The sequence below is a fragment of the Peromyscus leucopus genome, chromosome 3 (genome assembly GCF_004664715.2).
Source record: "Peromyscus leucopus breed LL Stock chromosome 3, UCI_PerLeu_2.1, whole genome shotgun sequence".
Lineage (NCBI taxonomy): Eukaryota > Metazoa > Chordata > Mammalia > Rodentia > Cricetidae > Peromyscus > Peromyscus leucopus.
The window spans coordinates 84,684,872-84,707,580 of NC_051065.1; the positions used below are offsets into that span (position 1 = coordinate 84,684,872).

Genomic DNA, 22,709 nt, shown 5'->3' on the forward strand with positions numbered 1-22,709 from the left:
CTACCATGAGTAGGTCACAGATCTAACCAGAAATCTCTAGGTTATCCATATGGGGATCATTGCAGCAGTTAGCATCCTGCAAAGCAGATGCCCATTATTGTAGATGAAATACACAGCTGAGCAAGACGTTTCATAACATTTTTTCCTACATTTTTCTACAGCTTTGCAGAGAAACTTCCAGAACTGAAAAAACTAAGCAAATAGGATGAGATTTACAGCTGAATTGTAGTACCATTTCTCTGTCTCTGCAACCAAAATTTATAGCATCTCTAACAATAATATTTATGACCTAGTTTGATGAGCAAGCAAGAAAACTGACAGTAGTGTATTGTTTTGTAGTTTGGGGCCTCTCTCATAATGAAGGTTCCTATACATAACACTAAAATGTTTGTTTTATAACCTGTGGTTTCTAGAGGAGCATTACCCACCATGCAGTGTGCTTCACTGATTATTGATTCTCCTTTTAAAAAAGAGTAAGAAAATGTGTTTCCATATTTTTAACACTCTTTTTTATTATTATTATAATTTATTTTACAATACTATTCAGTTCTACATAATAGCCACAGATTCCCTTGTTCTCTCCCTTCCTGCCCCCCTCCCCTTCCCCCCAGCACACATCCCATTCCCATCTCCTCCAGATCAAGGTCTCCCCCCAGGACTGGGATCGACCTGGTAGACTCAGTCCAGGCAGGTCCAGTCCCCTCCTCCCAGATTGAGCCAAGCGTCCCTGCATAAGTCCCAGGTTTCAAACAGCTAACTTATGCAACGAGCCCAGGACCTGGTACCACTGCCTAGATGCCTCCCAAACAGATCAAGTCAATCAACTGTTTCACTTATTCAGAGGGCCTGATCCAGTTGGAGGCTGCTCAGCCTTTGGTTCATAGTTCATGTGTTTCCATTCATTTGGTTATTTGTCCCTGTGCTTTATCCAACCTTGGTTTCAACAATTCTCGCTCATATAAACCCTCCTCTTTCTCACTAATTAGACTCTCAGCGCTCCACCCGGGGCCTAGCCGTGGATGTCTGCATCCAGATTCCTTAGTCCTTGAATGGGGTTTCTGGCACAACTATTAGGATGTTTGGCCATCCCATCACCAGAGTAGGTCAGTCCCAGCTGTCTCTCAACCATTGCCAGCAGTCTTTTGTGGGGGTATCTTTGTGGATTTCTGTGGGCCTCTTTAGCTCTTTGTTTCTTCCTTTTCTCATGTGGTCTTCATTTACCATGGTCTCCTATTCCTTGTTCTCCCTCTCTTTTCTTGATCCAGCTAGGAACTCTCGCTCTCTTTCCCTCGAACCTTGCCCTTCATTGCTCCCACTCATGTCCAGGCTGTTCGTGTAGACCGCATCCATTTCTCCATGTCTTTCTTGGGGTCCCGTTTTCCAGGTAGCCTCACTGGTGATGTGAGTAGCAGTCCAGTCATCCTTGTTCCACATCTAGCATCTTCCTATGAGTGAGTACATACCATATTTGTCTTTCTGAGTCTGGGTTACCTCACTCAGGATGATTTCTTCTAGATCCATCCATTTGCCTGAAAACCTCATGCTGTCATTGTTTTACTCTGCTGAGTAGGATTCCATTGTGTATATGTGCCACAATTTATTTATCCATTCTTCAGTTGAAGGGCATCTAGGTTGTTTCCAGGTTTTGGCTATTACAAAGAATGCTGATATGAACATAGCTGAGCAAGTGCCCTTGTGGTATGATTGAGCATTTCTTGGGTATATGCCCAAGAGTGGTATAGCTGGATTTTGGGGGTGATTGATTCCCAATTTTCTAAAGTTAGAATCCACTTATGGAGTTGAGTATTATTATTTCCAGGTCTGTGAAGAATTGTGTTGGTATTTTGATTGGGATTGCATTGAATCTGTAAATTGCTTTTGGTAAATTTCCATTTTTACTATGTTAACCCTGCCTATCCATGAGCATGGGAGATCTTTCCATTTTCTGACATCTTCTTCAATTTCTTTTTTCAGGGACTTAAAGTTCTTGTCATATAGGTCCTTCACTTGCTTGGTTAGTGTTACCCCAAGGTATTTTATGTCATTTTTAGCTATTGTAAAGGGTGATGTATCTATAATTGCCTTCTCATCTTCTTTGTCCATTGTATATAGGAGGGCTACTGATTTTTTTGAGTTGATCGTGTATCCTGCTATGTTGCTGAAGGTGTTTATAAGCTTTATCAATTCCTGGGTGGAATCTTTGGGGTCACTCAAGTATACTATCATGTCATCTGCAAATAGGGAAAGCTTGACTTCTTCCTTTCCAATTTGAATCCCCTTAATCTCCTTATGTTGTCTTATTGCTCTGGCTAGAACTTCAAGTACTATATTGAATAAGTATGGGGAGAGTGGACAGCCTTGCCTCGTTCCTGATTTTAGTGGAATTGCTTTGATTTTCTCTCCATTTAATTTAATGTTGGCTGTTGGTTTGCTATATATTGCCTTTATTATATTTAGGTATGTTCCCTGTATTCCTGATCGCTCCAAGACTTTTATCATGAAGGGGTGTTGGATTTTGTCAAATGCCTTTTCTGCATCTAGTGAGATGATCATGTGGTTTTTTTCTTTGAGTTTGTTTATATGGTGTATTACATTGATGGACTTTCGTATGTTGAATCACCCTTGCATCCCTGGGATGAAGTCTACTTGATCATGGTGGATAATTGTTCTGATGTGTTATTGGAGTCTGTTTGCCAATATTTTATTGAGTATTTTTGCATCAATGTTCATGAGGGAGATCGGTCTGTAGTTCTCTTTCTTTGTTGCATCCTTGTTTGGTTTAGGAATCAGGGTAATTGTAGCCTCATAGAAGGAGTTTGGTAATGTTCCTTCTGTTTCTATTATGTGGAACAATTTAGAGAGTATTGGTATTAACTCTTCTTTGAAGATCTGGTAGAATTCTGCACTGAAACCATCTGGTCCTGGGCTTTTTTTGGTTGGGAGACTTTTAATGACTGTTTCATGTGGAACTAGGGGAACTCTCCTCCACTGCTGGTGGGAATGCAAGCTTGTACAACCACTTTGGAAATCAATATGGCGCTTTCTTAGAAAATTGGGAATCAATCTCCCCCAAGATCCAGCTATACCACTTTTGGGCATATACCCAAGAAATGCTCAATCATACCACAAGAGCACTTGCTCAGCTATGTTCATATCAGCATTCTTTGTAATAGCCAAAACCTGGAAACAACCTAGATGCCCTTCAACTGAAGAATGGATAAATAAATTGTGGCACATATACACAATGGAATCCTACTCAGCAGAGTAAACAATGACATCATGAGTTTTGCAGGCAAATGGACCAATCTAGAAAAAAATCATCCTGAGTGAGGTAACCCAGACTCAGAAAGACAAATATGGTATGTACTCACTCATAGGAAGATGCTAGATGTGGAACAAGAATGACTGGACTGCTACTCACATCACCAGTGAAGCTACCTGGAAAACGGGACCCCAAAAAAGACACGGAGAAATGGACGAGATCTACATGAACAGCCTGGTCATGAGTGGGAACAATGAAGGGTAAGGGTCGAGGGAAAGAGAGTGGGAGATCCTAGCTGGATCAAGAAAAGAGAGGGAGAACAAGGAATAGGAGACCATGTTAAATGAAGACCACATGAGAAGGGGAGGAAGCAGAGAGCTAGGGAGGCCCACGGAGATCCACAAAGATACCCCCACAAAAGACTGCTGGCAATGGTGGAGAGATGGCAGGAACTGACCTACTCTGGTGATGGGATGGCCAGACACCCTGATAGTTGTGCCATAAACCCCATCCAAGGACTGAGGAATCTGGATGCAGACATCCATGGCTAGGCCCCTGGTGGAGCACTGGGAGTCTAATTAGTGAGAAAGAAGAGGGTTTATATGAGCGAGAATTGTTGAAGCCAATGTTGGATAAAGCACAGGGACAAATAACCAAATGAATGGAAGCACAGGATCTATGAACCAAAGACTGAGGGGCCCCAACTGGATCAGGCCCCCTGAATGGGTGAGACAGTCATTTGGCTTGATCTGTTTGGGAGGCAGCTGTGCGTTGGTGCCGGGTCCTGGGCTAGTTGCATGAGTTGGCTGTTTGAATCCTGGAACTTATGCAGGGACACTTGGCTCGGTCTGGGAGGGGGGAATGGACCTGCCTGGACTGAGTCTACCAGGTCGATCCCGGTCCTCGGGGAGACCTTGATCTGGAGGAGGTAGGAAAGGGGGGGTGGGCTGGGGGGACGGGGAGGGGGGCAAGAGGGGGAGAACAGGGTAATCTGTGGCTATTATTATGTTGAACTTAATGGTGTTGTAAAATAAAAAACAAAGAATCCACTTATGGAATAAACATGTGATATTATAGCAAGTAGATTTTCATGGCTGCACATTTTGTGTGTGTGTGTGAGTCACTGAGTTAGAGTTACTGGAACCTTATCTTTCAGGGACTGGAGTCAGAGACAGATGGATGCTGTACTTGCTGGTTTTCTGTGACAACTTGACACAAGATTGAGTTAACAGAGAGAAAAGAGCTGCAGCTGAGGAAATTTTTCCATGAGATCCAGCTATAAGGCATTTTCTCAATTAGTGACCAATGGGGGAGCCATTGGGCTGGGGCACATGGGGGTGGTGCCATTCTGGGACTGATAGTCCTGGATTCTATAAGAAAGCAGAATGAGCAAGCCAGGAAAAGCAAGCCAATAAGCAGCTTCCTTCCATGACCTCTGCATCAGCTCCTGCCTCCAAGATCCTGCCCTGTTTGAGCTCCTGGCCTGACTTCTTTGGGTGATGACCAGCAATGTTGAATATAAGCCGAATAAAAGCTTTACTCCAACCACATTACCTTTCCCTTGTGGACAGACCAGGGAGTTGTTCATTGCCGAGGAGTCAGAGACAAGCTGGGACGTGCACTGAAGCTGCCACTCCTTGCTTCCTCCAACACCTTGTCCTCTGTGAGACACATATCCAGTTTTTAGTTTTCAAGTTTCTCTAATTCTTTCCTCTAACCTGAGACTCTCTACTTGTATCAGACTAAACATATACCTGCTTCAAAATACTGAAATAAATTACCACCCTTAGAAAACACTTAATTGCACCAATGGTTTATTCATACATGGCCAGGAATACATCCAGAAGCCAAGGTAGATAGGCTAGTCTGGTTCATCTCTAGTTAGTGTATGTACAAGAAGGCTGATTTTCCTCTAAATGAACTTTAGGGAGAATTTCCTATTCATCATTTTATGCTTATGCATTATGTCTGTGTTATTATTGCAGTTCACAGGTCATCAAAGAAACCACAGCAACTCATTCAGCAACTAATAAAGCAGATGTAGAATCCCAAAGCCAAACATTAGGCCCAACTCTGATAGTCCTGTGGAGGAGGGAGAGGAAAGATCAGAGAATCCAGAGGGTTCGGGGACATCATGAGAACATGGCCCACAGAACCAACTGACCAGGACTCTTGGGGGCTCAGAGAGATCACTTTGTCCCTTTTGTCTCCCTGTGGAACACTTTTTCTCCTACTGGGTTGCCCATCCAGCCTTGATGTGATGGTACGTGCCTAGTCTTTTTTATTTTTTATTTTATTTTATTTTACAATACTATTTAGTTCTACATAACAACCACAGGTTCCCTTGTTCTCCCCCTTCCTGCCCCCCTCCACTTCCCCCCAGTCCACCCCCCATTCCCACCACCTCCAGATCAAGGCCACCCCCGAGGACTGAGATCGACCCCTCTGAATAGGTGAGACAGTTGATTGACTTGATCTGTTTGGGAGGCATCTAGGCAATGGTACGTGCCTAGTCTTATTGTAGAATATTATGCAGTGTTTGGTTGATGAACTTGGGAGGTCTGCTCTTTTCTGAGGGGTTGACTTGGGAAAGAGGGGAGGTGGTGGGATGAGACTAAGGGGAGAGGAGGGAAGGGAAACTGTGTTTGTGATGTAATATATGAGAGAAGAATAAAATCTAAATGGTTTTGATAAATTATTCTTTTAATTTGTACAAATGGCCACTCCAAACAAATGAACAGTTCACAAAGAGGACACAGTATTTTTTTTAGTCCATTGGAATTATTTGAGTGAGTTAAATATTTAATAGTCCCTCCTTTGCTGTATATTCATTGACAGTCAGATATTTGCCTATATTACCATTAACATATATTTGAAATATATTATTTAAAAAGAGGTTATGTACAGTAGAAATTTTCAAAGAAACCTCCAAAACTTAAAACTTAAAAAAAGAAATAAAGTCTCTGTAGACATATGTGTGGTTTGACCTCGGGCATCTGGGAACACAGGACTTGTGCTCAGTTGCTGAGATTAGCAAATCTTGCAGCTGTGCCCACCCTAACTGGTTCCCAGTGATTTGCATGCACTCTCTGCACAGCCTTGAGGACTTCTTCATATACCAGTCACACCCTGTACAGTTGTCACTGCAGTCAGGACTCAGCATGGACATGAGGGCCCCTGCTCATCTCCTTGGGCTCCTGCTACTCTGGCTTCCAGGTAAAAAAGGACTAAAATGGGAATTTCACTTTTACACTGTGATTATTGTTGACTGGCATTTGGGTGAGGTCCTCTCTTATCATGCCTAACTATGTGGACATTTATTATTATGTCTCCATTCCTAGGTGCCAGATGTGACATCCAGATGACCCAGTCTCCATCCTCACTGTCTTCCTCTCTGGGAGACAGAGTCACCATCACTTGCAAGGCCAGTCAGGGCATTAGCAATTATTTAAGCTGGTACCAGCAGAAACCAGGGAAAGCTCCTAAACTCCTGATCTACAGAGCATCCAACCTGGCAGATGGGGTCCCATCGAGGTTCGGTGGCAGTGGGTCTGGGACAGATTATTCTCTTACCATCAGCAGCCTAGAGCCTGAAGACTTTGCAACTTATTACTGCCAACAAGGTTATATCCCTCCCACAGTGATACAAGTCATAACATAAACCTCCATGGAAGCAGAAGTGAGAGGTTGAGCTGCCTCAGCTGCTCTTCATGACTCATTCACTGAAACTTTCTGAGATGTCATAGGCTTTTTACAAAAATCCCTCAGAGAGACATTAGGTTTTCTAGAAGAGGCTAAACAGTCCTCTCTTTATGCTACTATCTTCCTTCCCTTTCATTTTCTATCATATAGAGTACCAATGCCATTTCTGCCTTGGCAGAGGACACAGCCATTTCCTTTGAGGATTCTGAGTTGTATCACCATTTGGAACTCATACAGAAGAGTTTTTCTGTGGACATTCCAAGCACACATTATTTAAATGCAATGAATTTGCTTCTAAACACCAGCATTTAAATGTCAGGGAAATATTATTGAGAGAAGCTGACAATAAAAAGAATTCCTGATTTTCTCACAAAAGCTAGAGCACATGTTTGAGAGAAAGTGGAAGTTGCCTCACTGTGATCTTCTTTGTGCCTTGAGATTGCATCCCTGGGTGCTGATACTCTCAGCTGTCTGCAGCACTTCACATGGGACTCTTCTGGCTCCTATGCCCCATCCACTCATCTGCTTACAAGTATCAAACAAAATAGAACTACACACATGCAACTTTCAATCCCACTATGTGAAGTGCAAATAGATTTGTTTATACGAAGTTATTAGAGTAAAGGTCTGTTTTGAACATGCCTCCAGAAGTGGTATTATTGAAGAATTTATATCCCATAGCACAGTTTTAGTAACAAAACAAAATACCAACCTAACAATTTTGACCTATCTTCAAGTCTGTTTTTTTTTGAAATACTGTGTGGGAAGGTCTATTTCCTGTGTGATTTTTAATATGTCTCATTCATATATGTATCTATCTGTGCATGTAGATTACCCACAGACTTAATTACTATGATTTTTTTTTATGAAAGAGAACAAGCCACAAGACATAATACCACATTTCTGGGCTTCACATTTTCTTAGTTTTGCTTTCTTTATATTTTCTACATAAGTTGTGGACTGAGTTAGTTAATCAACTTTAGAAACTCCTTCAGGAATATTAGTTTCATTACATTGATTTTATGTGCAAATTGGAGATAATATACATTTAAAAGTGGTTCATGGAGCTGGAGAGAATGACCAGTGGTTAAGAACACCTGATGCTCTTGAAGAGGACCTGGGTTTGATTCTCAGCACCCACATGGTGACCCACAGCTATCTTTGACTTTAATTCCAGGGGATCCAGTACCCTCTTCTGGCCTCTGAGGGCACCAGACAGGCACACAATGTTCTTATATATATGCAAGCGAAACACTCACACTCAGATAAAGTCTGTATTCACTTGTATGCCTGTTAACATACAGGAACTATTCCATTACCCTTTGTGTATGTACAGATTTTATTAAAATTACTTCTAAATATTTATTTTGAGATTCCTTATTTATGAATTTGTATACTAATCTTATCAGAAAATATTTTATCTCATGTCCTTCATTACTTATTTATTAATAGAATTGGTGTATCTGTGCTATTGTTTTAGATACAAGTGATGACAGTGACATTTTGATCTTTTCTGTAATTTGAGATAAAAATGCCCAATGTTCTTTCACTTATTCTGACTACGATATTTGCCTTACCTTTATAGACAATACATGACAGTAAGATATTTTTGTGACTATGCCTTGGTTCCTTAGAAGTTTATCATGAATAGTTATTGACTCCAATAAAAATTATTTTTAAGATACTATAGAGTTACTTTTATAGTTTTTTTTCTTAATTGTCAGAAGGACAAACTACATCAATTGTTAAAATGACTATTGTTAAAATGACTTTTGTCTTGTGAAATTCATTCAACTAGATTATGATGTATCATGGAAGATGAAGACAGGAAGGAAAAGGCAGGGGTAGAAGGAAGAAGAGGAGGGAAAGAAGAGGAAGAGACACTAATATAACATTTACTTTGTTCTGTTCCTCTATATGTCTGTCTCAATTTACACATCCTTCAAAATGACTTTGTTAGAAAAAACATTTTTTGGCCGGGCGGTGGTGGTGCATGCCTTTAATCCCAGCACTCGGGAGGCAGAGGTAGGTGGATCTCTGTGAGTTCGAGGCCAGCCTGGGCTACCAAGTGAGTTTCAGGAAAGGCGCAAAGCTACACAGAGAAACCCTGTCTTGAAAAAAAAAAAAAAAAGAAAGAAAAAAGAAAAAACATTTTCAATAAAATATCAAAATTTCTCAATGGTGTCAGAGGATTAGTGCTGACATTTGCTCATTTCTGTTTACTGTGTGCATTCTCTGTGGTCCCTAACCATAACAACCAGAGAATCACTGGATGAGCCTTTCCTTCTTCCAATATTTCTATTTTAGTGAATAGTCACTGTTTTAATTCCTTAGCTATTTTCAAAGATTTGTGGTAGCCATCATAATAACTATGATGCTCATAATAGAAAAAAGATGTCTTGAGACAAGAGAGATTTTTGTATTTTTTTAATTTAAATTATATATTTTCCCCTTTTGAAAATAGATTTTTCTCATATGATATAACCTGATTATGGTTTCCCATTTCTCTTTTTTTTCCTCTCCTCCTACCCTTCCATCAGGATCCATGCCCTTTCTACCTCTCAGAAGAAAACTAACATGCTCTGGGATGAAGCATACTTGATCATGGTACATGATTTTAATGTGTTCTTGGATTTGTTTTGCATCCAACCTCTAGGAGAAGTAGAATCATTCAAGATTCCTATGATATTCAAAAGCACTGTCAACAGTGTGACAAATGAATGATGGGTGTTATTTCACTTCGGAGAACAATATGAAGTGGCCTTTGACAAGTGAAGGAAAGGAGAAAATAGTGAACATTTGGCCCCTTTCTGTAATATGACAGTGACCACAGAATGGACCCAAGTAAATCAATTTGTCCTAACGCCTTCCTTTGTGATAAAAGTTTCAGAGAGAGTCATTATCCTATATCACTGTGCAGAGGGAAGATGAGAGATGCAGACTTGAGCATGTGGCTTCCAGTATGACCACCTTCTATTGTCTGAGTAGAGTTAATCCAAACAGAGTTGATTATGTTATTTTGCCTCATTTGCATGGGACTAAATTTTAAAGTGAATATTTACACAGATAAAAGTAAATACTATAAAACAAACAAGTTGATGAATTTTTTGTAGGTTTCCTACTCACTCAAATTTCTGAATTCTACATCTGCCTCCACCAGTCACTGGATGGGAGTTCTATCGTGACAGTTTGGGTGTGTGGCCATCTGATCATCAGAGTAGGTCAGCTCGGGCACTCTCTCGACCATTGCCAGTAGTCTATAGTGGAGGTATCTTTGTGGACTTCTGGGGACTCTCTATCACTCTGCTTCTTCTTATTCCCATAGGGTCTTCGTTTGTCATGGTGTCTCTTTCCTTGTTTTCCCACTCTGTTCCTGATCCAGCTGGGACCCCTGCTCCCCTAAGTTCTCTTTCCCCCAACCCTTGCCCTCCATTACCCCCACCCCAAATTTGATAATGTGGATCTCATCCATTTCTCTGTTGCTGGGAGATCCCTGTGTCTTTCTTAGGGTCCTCTTTACTAGCTAGCCTCACTGGAGTTGTGAGTTGCAGTCTGGTTATCCTTTGCTTTACATCTAGGATTCACTTATGAGTGAGTACATGCCATTTTTGTCTTTCTGAGTCTGGGTTACCTCACTCAGGATGATATTTTCTAGTTCCATCCATTTGCCTGCAAACCTCATGATGTCATTGTTTTTCTCTGCTGAGTAGTACTCCATTGTGTATATGCACCACATTTTATTTATCCATTCTTCAGTTGAAGGGCATCTAGGTTGTTTCCAGGTTCTGACTATTACAAATATTTCTGCTATGAACATAGTTAAGCATGTGTCCTTGTGGTATGATTGAGCATTCCTTGGGTATATGACCAAGAGTGGTATAGCTGGGTCTTGAGGGAGGTTGATTCCCAGTTTTCTGAGAAAGTGCCATATTGATTTCCAAAGTGGCTGTACAAGTTTACATTCCCACTAATAGTGTAGGAGTGTTCCTCTTGTTCCACACCCTCTCCAGCATAAGCTGTGTTCAGTGTTTTTGATCTAAGCCATTCTGTGTGTAAGATGGTATCTCAGAGTTGTTACAGGAGTCCAACCTGCGAGAGAGAGGAGGGCTTATATTAGCAAGAGATATCAAGACCATGATGGAAAAAGCACAGGAACAAATAGCCAAACTAGCAGAAACACATGAGCTGTGAACCAATGGCTGAGGAGCCCCCATGGAACTTGACCATGTCCTCTGGTTAAGTGAGACAGTTGATGAGCTTGGACTATTTGGGAGGCCCACAGGTAGTGGGACTGGGGCCTGTCCTTGGTGCATGAGCTGGCTTTTGGAGCCTGGGGCCTATGCTGAGATACTTTGCTCAGCCTTGGCGCAGGGAGGAGGGGACTGAACCTGCCTCATCTGAATCTACCAGGCTGGTCTGAATGCCCTTGGGAGACTTTGCCTTGGAGGAGGTGGGAATGGGAGGTGTATTGAGGGGGAAGGCTGAGGGGGTGGGAGTAGGGAGGACAGAGGAATCCGTCGCTGGTATGTAAAATTAAAATAATTATAAAATAGAAATATTTATTTAAAAAACCAAAAAAACCAAAAAATTCTGAATTCTAATAAAAATTTGAAGAACCTTACAAATATGCCTCATTTTATTATAATAAAATATACAGCATCAAAGACAGAGAACACTCCCAAGTACACTGTACACTGTTTACCTTGATTGAAAACTCAGACAACTATTCAAAGTAAAAGGACAAAAGGATACATTATAGATCAATATCCTTAATCAAAACTCAATCACAACAAATAAATTCAAAACTATGCAATAGAATTAAACAGCCATTTCTCAAAACATACAAATGACTAATAGGTATATGACAAAAATGTTCAATGCCACTAATCATGAAGTATATGCCAATAAAAATCTTAATGAAATATCTCTCTGTTCTGAGAGATAAACCATTCATTGTAATATAAGTCAGTATGACCACTAGGCAAATCACTGTAAGAAGTTTCAAAACACTGAAAATAGAACTACTATGTGTAGCATGAATCTTAGATAGTCTTATTAATAAAATCAAACCCGGGGCCAGGTATTGGGGTGAAGTGGAAGATCAGAGAGATAGAACAAGCCACAGCTAACCTCACCTGGCCAATTTCTCAGTTGGTCTTGTTTCCTCAGACTGGATGCTTCTGTGTCCTCATCCCAATGGCTCTCAGCTCAACTGCTGCTTGAAAGCCTGAAGCTTAACCAGCCAAAAGCTTAACCAGCCAAAACGCTTCTAGTTTCTGGTCCTCACACCTTATATACCTTTCTGCTTTCTACCACCACTCCCTGGGATTAAAGGCTTGCTTTCTGGAATTAAAGGCGTGATGAGTCACTATGCCTGTCTGTATCCTTGAATACATGGATTTCTGCCTCTGGAATGCTAGGATTAAAGGCATGTGCTACCACTGCCTCTCCTTTATGTTTAATATTGTGGCTGCTCTGTCTCTGACCCCAGATAAGTTTATTAGCATGCACAATATTTGGGGGAATACAGTACCACAACAATGTGCTCTAGTGATCCTATTATTAAATCTATATGATGGTTAACCTTTACTGTCACATTGATGTCAGAACATGGTGAAAAGAATGATGCATGCTGGACAATCCCTTGGTGAACTGAGAGGCCCCATTGGGAAAAAAGCAAAAATTATTTAATCTCCTGTGAATTTTGTTCCCCGGATTGTTCTTGCATGTGATTTTGTGCCTCCTGCAAAAAAAACATTGACATTCAATTTATAATAAATGTTTATTCTTGTTGGAGGTCAAAGCATGGATTTAGAACCCAATCTGGTCAGTGTGCATTGACTGGATATGGCCTTCTGCCTTGCTTTTATGCTTTCTCAGCTATAACCTATTGTACATGTTGGGCAAATGTGTTTAAATTGGTCTGTCCTGAGAAAGTTCTGGGAAAGGACTTCTCTTTTAGTATTTAGTATGTGCTTACTGACATATATTTACATGTTTTTCAGATCATGTGTTTTTTGAACTTAATAACCTTCCTTGGATCGCTGCTTTCTTTGTTTCATTCCTGTATAAGAGTACACTGAAATTGAAGCAAGGGTGTCTACAGCACTGGACTGTAGTCAGCCCCATTCTTTGAGGTCCTCAGATCCTAGGTCCAGGAGACAAGATCTGTACAAGTCTATGAAAGACTACATTGATGGGATTGAGAAATTCACAGGGAATTATGACAGCGAACCTCTATGTGGGACTTGAAGGATTAGAGTTTTATTAATAATGGGTGTGGGAGGCCCTGATATAACACATACATTGAGGGATTTAAAATAAAAAAATTAAAAAAAATCATTGGGAGGTGGAATGGGGGAAGACACAACTCAGTATGAGGAAGTAGTTCATTGGAAGCCTGTTTCTGGGGACTAAATATTGTCCTAACAACATTCTAGCCTTTCCAAATCACTGTCATTTTAATCAGTCGGTCTGTGTTTGCAGACAAAGCCTCTTTTCAGGATTTTTTTGTCCATACCTTGTTTCAACATCTGGAATTCAGATATGTGAATTTGATGTCATTTATTTATTAATATTCTTTCAATCATATATATATATACATATATATATATATATATATATATATATATAGTATAACACACATATATTTGAAATGAAAATTCCTTGATTCACAGTTTCCAGTGATGTATTTAAGGTGTCTATAACAGATACAGGTCACTCCTTAACTTGGTGTCCAGGCTGTGAGACAGACCCCAGCCTCATATTTAACAGCTTGGTTGGCATAGTGATATAAGGCTAATCATTGTGCAAAAAGCTGTAATATGGTAAATGCTAAGAGTATGTTAGTAGAAAAACAGAAGTTAAAATTAAATATTTACTTCCTCACCTACACTATTTATATTTTTAACACCATAGGCATATGTGGCTAAGATTATGGTATCACATGGAACAAGTGTAGGCATTTTTAAAATTTTAAAAACTTAAGGGAGAGGGAAATACTCTATGGCTAGGACCCTGGTTTCACTGTGGAGGGGGAGTGGGAGTTCCTTTTGTTGACTTTACATCCTGCAACAGAGAGAAAACTGCAGTGTCCCTCAGAAGTGAAATCTTTTTCTGTTCAAACACAACAAGCTAGCAAGACCTACAGGAAACTCAGGAATAATTCATTCAGAATTTCATGAAGCAGCAGAAATCATGACCTGAATTGCAATGGGAGAACAGCAACCATCATGACAATGGTTGAGACAACAAGGCAGCTAGACCACCAACAAGGCTTATTACAAACGACATGATGCCCATTTGAAGGGAACCAGTCTCTTGGGGCAGGTATCCAAAGAGCAGTCCAGTGGAAGATTATAAAATACCACAGGTTCCAGAAGGAGCAGGAGGGAGGCCTTTGGAGAAGTGCCAATTGTAGCTCAACTGGGATACTGAGACCCTGCTAAAGAGGAGGTAAAGAATGCAGAGGAAATCAATGCCTGATAAAAGACCTGACTTGGCAATATTTAACTGCTCCAAACATAAAATTAGTTACCATGAAAATAGAAGAGCTGTGAGGATCTATTCACCAAATCTCAGAATTCTAATGTATGGGAAAGAACCAATGGGATAACTAAGGAGAGACATATACAGCAATACAATAATGGTAGAGAATTTCAGTATTTTACTTAGAAGGGCACAGAACAGGTCAGAAAGGGAAAGTATGACATCATTAGTTCTTTAACACGTTAGACCATTTAGACCTAACAGATTTACATCAAACACTCTGCCTACAAGAGCAGGGTGTACATTTTTCTCAAGAGTACATTTGATATTTTCTAAGATATAGTATGTATCTGTCACAAAAAGAACCTCAAACATTTAAAAGTTTTAAACACAAATCATATTCATTTCATGTGCACATGGGGATGCAACTAGTGAATATATGTGTGCACACATGTGGGTGTACCTGCAAATTTGGAGGTCGAGTTCAACATTTTGGTTGATCCACTGATGTATTTTACATTATTTTCATTTTGTATTGTTTTTGAAACAGGGACTTCCACTTGCCTGGAGCTTGCTGAGTAAGCTAGATGGGGTGGCCAGTGAGCCCCCTTTCTGTCTCTTCCTGTTTCTTCCATGCTACAGGCTGGTATTATGATCATTTGCAACTGTCCTTGGAATGTTTTTGTATGTGTTATGGGGATTAAACTTATGTCTTCGTGTTGTACAGAAAGTATTTTATGACCTGAGCTACTCAAATCTTCTTTTTATCAATGATAAAAATGGGAATTAATTGCAAAAGAAATCAGAAAGACACCTGAAAAACTAATAAATGTAACAGAAACACACACACACACACACACACACACACACACACAGTCATTTTGTAAATTGACATGAAGAAGAAATCACCAAGGAAGTTAAAACATATTGAAACACAGATGAAAATGGAAGGAGTAAACATTAAAACTCATGTGATGTCTGTTGGAGCCCATTTTTAGATTTCCTAGTGGCTTTACCCAGCAGTCTGCATAAAGAGGATGATTGGACCATGTGCCTGAGTACAGGTGTTTAAGGTGGTCTGCCCTTGGCTGTGCTCAGGTGAGGTCTTTTTCTCCACCCCTTGGCATTACCTTACATAGGGCAGAGACAGTCAGGGCCCTATGGATTAGGATCTAGGCCCTCCTGAGGCTATCCTCTTTTATCTATTTTTTTTCTCTTTCCTCTTTCCTTCTAATTAATATTTCCTGCTTCTTTTACTCAAAAGTACTCTGGGGGAAATGTAGGGGTGAATGATGGCCACCCACAGATATGCTATAAGCAAAGGGCTGCTATGTAGCTTATATTAACATAGTGCAACATTCTTAAATGAGATTCTGATTTGGATACCTTTTTTTAGCTAGAACAAAACACAGTCATTTTTGTAAAATGCTGAGATATAAATCTTGCTAAAAGAATCCCCATCACCTGAAAGACTGATGTAAGGGAAAAGGTCACTGATAGAGGAGCCCACTTGTAATACTCCAGAGAACAAAACACTGTCATCTTGTAAAACGCTGAGATATCAAACTTGTTAAAAGAATCCCCATCACCTAAAAGGCTGATGTAAGGGAAAAGGTCACTGATAGAAGAGTCCACTTGTAATGCTTCAATTAGAGACCAGAATGAGCTATTTTAAAAATTTATCAGCTGTCCAAGAGATGGACCAGCATCCCTCACAGCTCAGTGACAATGGATCTGGGTGTGATGGAACCTGAAGCTGTCTCTGATGATTACTATAGCACTGACTATAAGGTAAACCCTATGCAACAATTGGCTGCCTTGATGAGACTGCTGGCTATTAACGCTAAGACAATTAGTTACATGAGGTTAATACTAGCCACACATGACAATATAAATTTAAATTTGATTAAAGTATATACAAAAACTCTACTTGTACTCACTATACTTCAAGTTTTCGGTGTCCATGTACAACTTCTGATTAGTGTATGTTGTATTGAAGATTTTGTACACAAACACCTTCATTGAAGAAGAGTCAATGGAGCAGTGATAGTTTAAAAGCTTACTTTGGTCATTCTCATTTCAGAGCACAAATTCAACCACTGTTTTTCTACAAGCCTACAATGAGCTAAGCCCTTCACCATCAATTACTAAAAAATTATCCATATGATTATATACAGCATTATCTTATGGAGACATATTCTCAATTGATGTTTTCTCCCCTCAGATGACTTTAGCTTGTGTCAAGTTGACATAAAAGTAACACCATGGTGTGAAATATAACTAGAAGAGATATCTGATGGGGAATTTGGAGGTTTGTGGATCAGAGTTACTACAAGGATAGACTGTGTATATAACATGCCTTTGCTTATAACAAGGAAAAGCTTGAATAAGAAAGATAATGAATGGTTATCCCAGAGTGTAGAAAACACTGATTTGGGAATTATTTAGTGTTCTTGGAGAAAGACACATGCCAAAGTCTTTCAAAGGCAGAGAACAAGTAAGTTCCCTAAACTGGCTGAGCAAAAAAGGTTCTTAAGAAATAGAGGACAACGCTTACGTGAGGGTGACAATTTAGTTATGACACTTAGTATCTAGACTGTTCCCTATAGATCATTAAACTATGTTTATCAAAGTGTGTTTTTAGATTTTGTTACTTTACCATAGAGCTATAAATGTATGCATATATACTGACCTCATTTTGTTGCCTTTATACATCTAACTTTCTGTCAAAATTATATCTCTGTCCATCACTTGTCCTGATGATCTATCACATAAAACCCCAGAGAAGAAAAAAGACAACACTTTGGCCTCAACTTAAATTTCTTGCAATTTCCAAAGAATTAAATTTCCAACTGTCCATCTTATATTCAAAATTAGAAAGAAAAATATTTCATCCGTGTAGTGAGATAAAAACAAAACAAAACAAAACAAAACCACTCTATTTAAAGGACACTGGACTAATTATATCCTGTAGTCCCCACGAGGAAACACTTTCTCAGCAGCAAGTGTGTCTCCCAGGTATGGTGGAGGGTCCCTATAGACTGTGACTTCCTGTGTTACTTTGCTGAGCAAAGCCTGCAGCTGTGCCTAGGCCTGAAAGACTTTGCTGATTTGCATGTGTCCAGAGCATATCCCCCTTAACTGACAGATTCTTAGCTGGCTTGTCACAGTCCCTGCAGGAGTCAGTCCCAGTCAGGACACAGCATGACCATGAAGGCTCCTGCTCAGGCCCTGGCAATTTGGCTACTCTGGCTCTCAGGTAAGTTGCACAGCATAGAAAATTTATTCAACCTGGAATAGCCATCACTTCCTTACTAACCAAGGAATTTCTACTATAAAATTGTTAATTATGTTATTTTGTTTGTTTGTTTTTCTACTGTCAGGTGCCAGATGTGACATTCAAGTGACACAATCTCCATCCTCCCTGTCAGTATCTTTAGGAGACAGAGTGACAATCAATTGCCTGGCAAGTCAGGGCATTAGCAATAACCTAAACTGGTACCAGCAGAAATCAGGACAAGCTCCTACACTTTTGATCTATTATGCAACTAGTTTGCAATCTAGTGTCCCATCAAGTTTCAGTGGCCAATACTCTGGGAACAGTTTCACTCTAACCATCAGTAGCGTGGAGCCTGAAGATGTTGGAACTTATTTTTGTCTGCAGTATCACAGTTCTCCTTCCACAGTGATACAAGCCATGACATAAACCACGAGGGGAAGTAGAAGTTGGAGGCTGTGCTGCCCCAGCTGCTGCTCCTTGGTTTTTTTATGTGCTCAGACTGCTTGCATGTCAAGAAATAGTTTTGCTTCAAAGTGCCCAGATATCTGCATAGTAATCCTTCTCTCTGTGGTCCTCTGCCAGCACTCAGTGTGCATCTACCACAACAGAGGAAATAAACTGCCTAACCATGTGGTCCTTGGATAGGTCTGGGAAGTTCAAGGAGACACTGTTGATGCTTCAATCTGCATGTGACATAACACAGGAGAGGCTCAATCCTTGTTTCATATGGTTTATCACAGGTGCCTATGGATGGGAAAATCCTTTCCTTTGACTTCACATTTCAGCAAGGATCTTTATTGAGCAACTCTGCAGGAAACCAGAGAAAGCAAGGACTAACAGACAATACCTGTCCAGAATTATTCTGAGGTCATTTCCAGAGATGAACAGGTCATGAGACATCCAGTGTAATTAATGGAGTAATCCCCCCTTTTTATCATATGAAGGCCTTGTGGAGAGCTGGTCAAATGCACAAAACTGGACCTGGTTGGAACATCATTTCCATACTTTGGGGTTTTATTCTTGATTGATGTGTGTTGACCTGACTAGGATCAGAGCTCACAGCCTCTTTTGTGTCATGGAATTGATCGCCTTTACCAGGAGCTTACAACTTCATAATTTTCTGCCTTAGAAAGTGTCCAAATTTACAAAGCCATTGCAGACTGAAATTTTTAAAGTGCTTTTGGTCATGTTTTTGCACATCTGGAGGGTATATTAACATGTAGTCCACTTGTGATCCCTTCTATCCATTTGCTCAGAGAATGAACCTCAAAAGCATGGTTGTTTGTGCTCATTTGCATCATTAAGGGTATAATTTTTTGCAAAGTGATTCTTTCTTCATTATTTGTGTTAGTAATTTATTAAATATTCCTCACAGGAGGTACAAAAATGTGTCCATTAACACATTAAAGAAAACTCAAAGCCCAACCAAAATGCATTGTTGGTACATTAAAAGGATGGAAACAGAAACTTCCTCTTTGGTGCAATTGCTTATCAGACATACCAGGGCAAGGGAAAGGTATAATTCTCTCATCTGTATCCCACTAGTGAGTGAACATCTAACACCTTAAAGACGACAGAACCCAGCAGCCTAGCATCTGAGCATTTGGTTTGTGTGTAAAGGCACTCACCAACATCAAAGAATTTGGCCACATTTCAGAATACAAAATCAGCATCCAAAAATATGCAGAGCATTGCTACTTGACGGCAATGATGGAGTGAAAAGAAATAAAAAAAAAACAAATAAACAAACTATATGATTGAGACAAAGGGGTGAGGGAAGAGTTGATGAGGGAGGCTTAGAAATATATTTAACCAAAGGAGAAAAAATGCCTTGTTCCAGTTATGTTTCTGCTCATGTGGTAAAATACTGACTGACCAAAACCAGTTTGGAAGGGAAAGAGTTTATTGAGCTTATATGATATCCAGATGGGCCTACAGCTCAACTTTGAGGGAAGTTGAGGCAGGAACTCAAGCAGGAACCTGGGAACAGTAATTAAAGTAGTGACCACAGAGGAATGCTGCTTAAGTTCACAAGTTTACAAGGAGGACACAGCATTTTTTTTTTAACCCATAGGAATTATTTGAGTGAGTTAAAGATTTAATAGTCCCTCCTTTGCTATATATTCTTTGACAGTCAGATATTTGTGTATATTATCATTAACCTATATTATAATTATATTATAAAAGAAGAGTGTATGTACATAGAAATTTTCAAAGAAACATCCTAAATTTAAAACTTAAAGAAGAAATGCATTCTCTGTAGGCATATGTATGGTCTTACCTTGGGAATCTGAGGACACTGGGTTTGTGCCTAGTTACTGAGATAAGTAAGATTTGCAGCTATGCCCCACCCTAACTTTTTCCCAGTGATTTGCATGCACTCTCTGCACAGCCTTGAGGACTTCTTCATATACCAGTCACATCCTGTACAGTTGTCACTGCAGTCAGGACTCAGCATGGACATGAGGGCCCCTGCTCAGCTCCTTGGGCTCCTGCTGCTCTTGTTTCCAGGTTAAAAAAAAAAAGGACTAAAATGGGTATTTCACTAATACATAGTGATTATTGTTGACTGGCAATTGGTGGAGGTCCTTTTCTATCATGCCTAACTATGTGGACATTTATTATGTCTCCATTATTAGGTGCTAGATGACATCCAGATGACCCAGTCCCCATCCTCCTTGTCTGCATCATTGGGAGACAGAGTTACTATCACTTGTCGGGCCAGTCAGGGCATTGGCAATTATTTAAACTGGTACCAGCAGAAACCAGGGAAATCTCCTAAGTGCCTGATCTATAATACAAATAACTTGGCAGATGGGGTCCCATCGAGGTTCAGTGGCAATGGGTCTGGGACAGATTTTTCTCTTACCATCAGCAGCCTGCACTCTGAAGACATTGCAACTTATTACTGTCAACAAGATTATACTCCTCTCACAGTGATACAAGTCCTAACATAAACCTCAATGGAAGCAGAAGTGAGAAGTTGGGTTGCCCCAGCTGCTCCTCATGACTCACTCACAAAATCTGTTTCTGAGATGTCTGAGGATCTTTAAAAAATCTCACAGAGAGACATTTACTTTTCTACAAGAGGCTAAACAGTTCTCTTGGTACCCTAACTATCTTCATTTCCAGCCATACAGAGTATCAATGCCTTTTCTGCCTTAGCAGAGGATACAGCCATTTCCTGTGAAGATTCTGAGTTATATCAACATCTGGAACTCCTACAGAATAGTAGAGCTTCTGTGGACATTTTGAGCACACATTTAAATGCAATGAATTTGCTACTAAACACCAGCATTTAAATGTCAGGGAAATACTCTTGAGACAAGCTGACAGTAAAATGATTTCCTGCTTTTCTCCCAAAAGCTAGAGCCCATGTGTCAGAGAATGTGGAAGTTGCCTAACCATGATCTTCTGTTGTGCCTTGAGATTGTATCCCTGGGTGCTGATACTCTCAGCTGTCGCAGCACTTCACATGGGATTCTTCTGGCTCCTATGTCCATCCACTCATCTGCTTACAAGTATCAAACAAAATAGAACCACACACATGCAACTTTCAATCCCACTGTGTGAAGTGCAATGCACATTTGTTTATATGAAATTATGGAGAGTAAAGGGCTGTTCTGAACATGCCTCCAGAAGTAGTAGTATTGAAGAATTTATATTCCATAGCACAGTTTTAGAAACAAAACAAATCATCAGTCCAACAATATTGATCTATCTTCAATTCTGTTTTATTTTTTTGAAATTGTGTGTGTGTGTCAGATCTATTTCCTGTGTTTTCTTTTTATAATGTCTCATTCATATATGTGTCTCCCTGTGCATATGGAGTACACACAGACTTAATTACTATGATTGAATAAAAGAGAACAAGTCACAAGATTTAATGCCACATTTCTGGGCTTCACATTTTCTTAGTTTTGCTGTCTTTATATTTTCTACATAAATTGTGGACTGAGTTAATCAACTTTAGAAACTCTTTCAGGAATATTAGTTCCATTACATTGAGTTTATGTGCAAATTGGAGATAATATGCATTTAAAAGTGGTTCATGGAGCTGGAGAGAATGACGAGTGGTTAAGAGCACCTGATGCTCTTGAAGAGGACTGGAGTTTGAGTCTCAGAACTCATATGGTGACACACAGCTATCTTTGACTTCAGTTCCAGGGGATATAGCACCTTCTTCTGGCCTCTGAGCAACAGACAGGCACACAATGTTCTTATTAACATGCACGTAAAACACTCATATATGTAAAAATATTTCTTAAAAAGTGGTTCATGTTATAACACAGATAAAGTCTGCATTCACTTGTATGCCTGTTAACATACAGGAGCTATTCAACTATCCTTTGTGTATGTATAGATTTTATTGTAATTTCTTCTAAATATTTAGAGATTCCTTATTTATGAATTTGTATACTAATCTTATCAGCAATATTTTATCTCATGTCCTTCATTTTCATTTATTAATAGAATTGTATCTGTGCTATTATTTTAGATACAAGTGATGACAGTGACATTTTGATCTTTTCTGTAATCTGAGATAAAAATGTCCAATGTTCTCTCACTCATTATGACTATGATATTTGGCTGACCTTTATAGACAATACATGACACTAAGATACTTTTGTGAGTATGCCTTGTTTCCTTAGAAGTTTATCATAGTGATTGACTCCAATAGAAATGATTTTGAAGACATCATAGAGTTACTTGTATAGTTTTTCTTCTTAATTGTCAGAAGGATAAACAACACCGATACATTGTTAAAATGACTTGTCTTGTGAAATACATTCAACTAGATTATGATGCATCATGGAAGATGAAGACAGGGAGGAAATGTCAGAGGCTAGGAAGAGAAAGAGGAGGGAAGGAAAAGGAGGAAGGAACACTACAGCGAACCTCTAAGTAGGGCTTGGAGGATTAGAGTTTTGTTAATAGTGGGTGTCGGAGGCTCTGACAGAACACATACATTGAGGG

At 39.8% G+C, this 22,709-nt stretch overlaps 2 gene segments (V, D, J or C); both read left to right on the forward strand.

Annotated features, from left to right (window-relative positions):
• The first annotated feature begins 6,370 nt into the window (after positions 1-6,370).
• Positions 6,371-6,923, forward strand: LOC114686293. The segment is given in 2 exon segments: positions 6,371-6,478; positions 6,604-6,923. Coding segments are annotated over 2 exon segments (375 nt in total).
• A 10,702-nt stretch (positions 6,924-17,625) lies between these two features.
• Positions 17,626-19,132, forward strand: LOC114686292. The segment is given in 2 exon segments: positions 17,626-17,711; positions 17,836-19,132. Coding segments are annotated over 2 exon segments (378 nt in total).
• Positions 19,133-22,709: the final 3,577 nt, after the last annotated feature.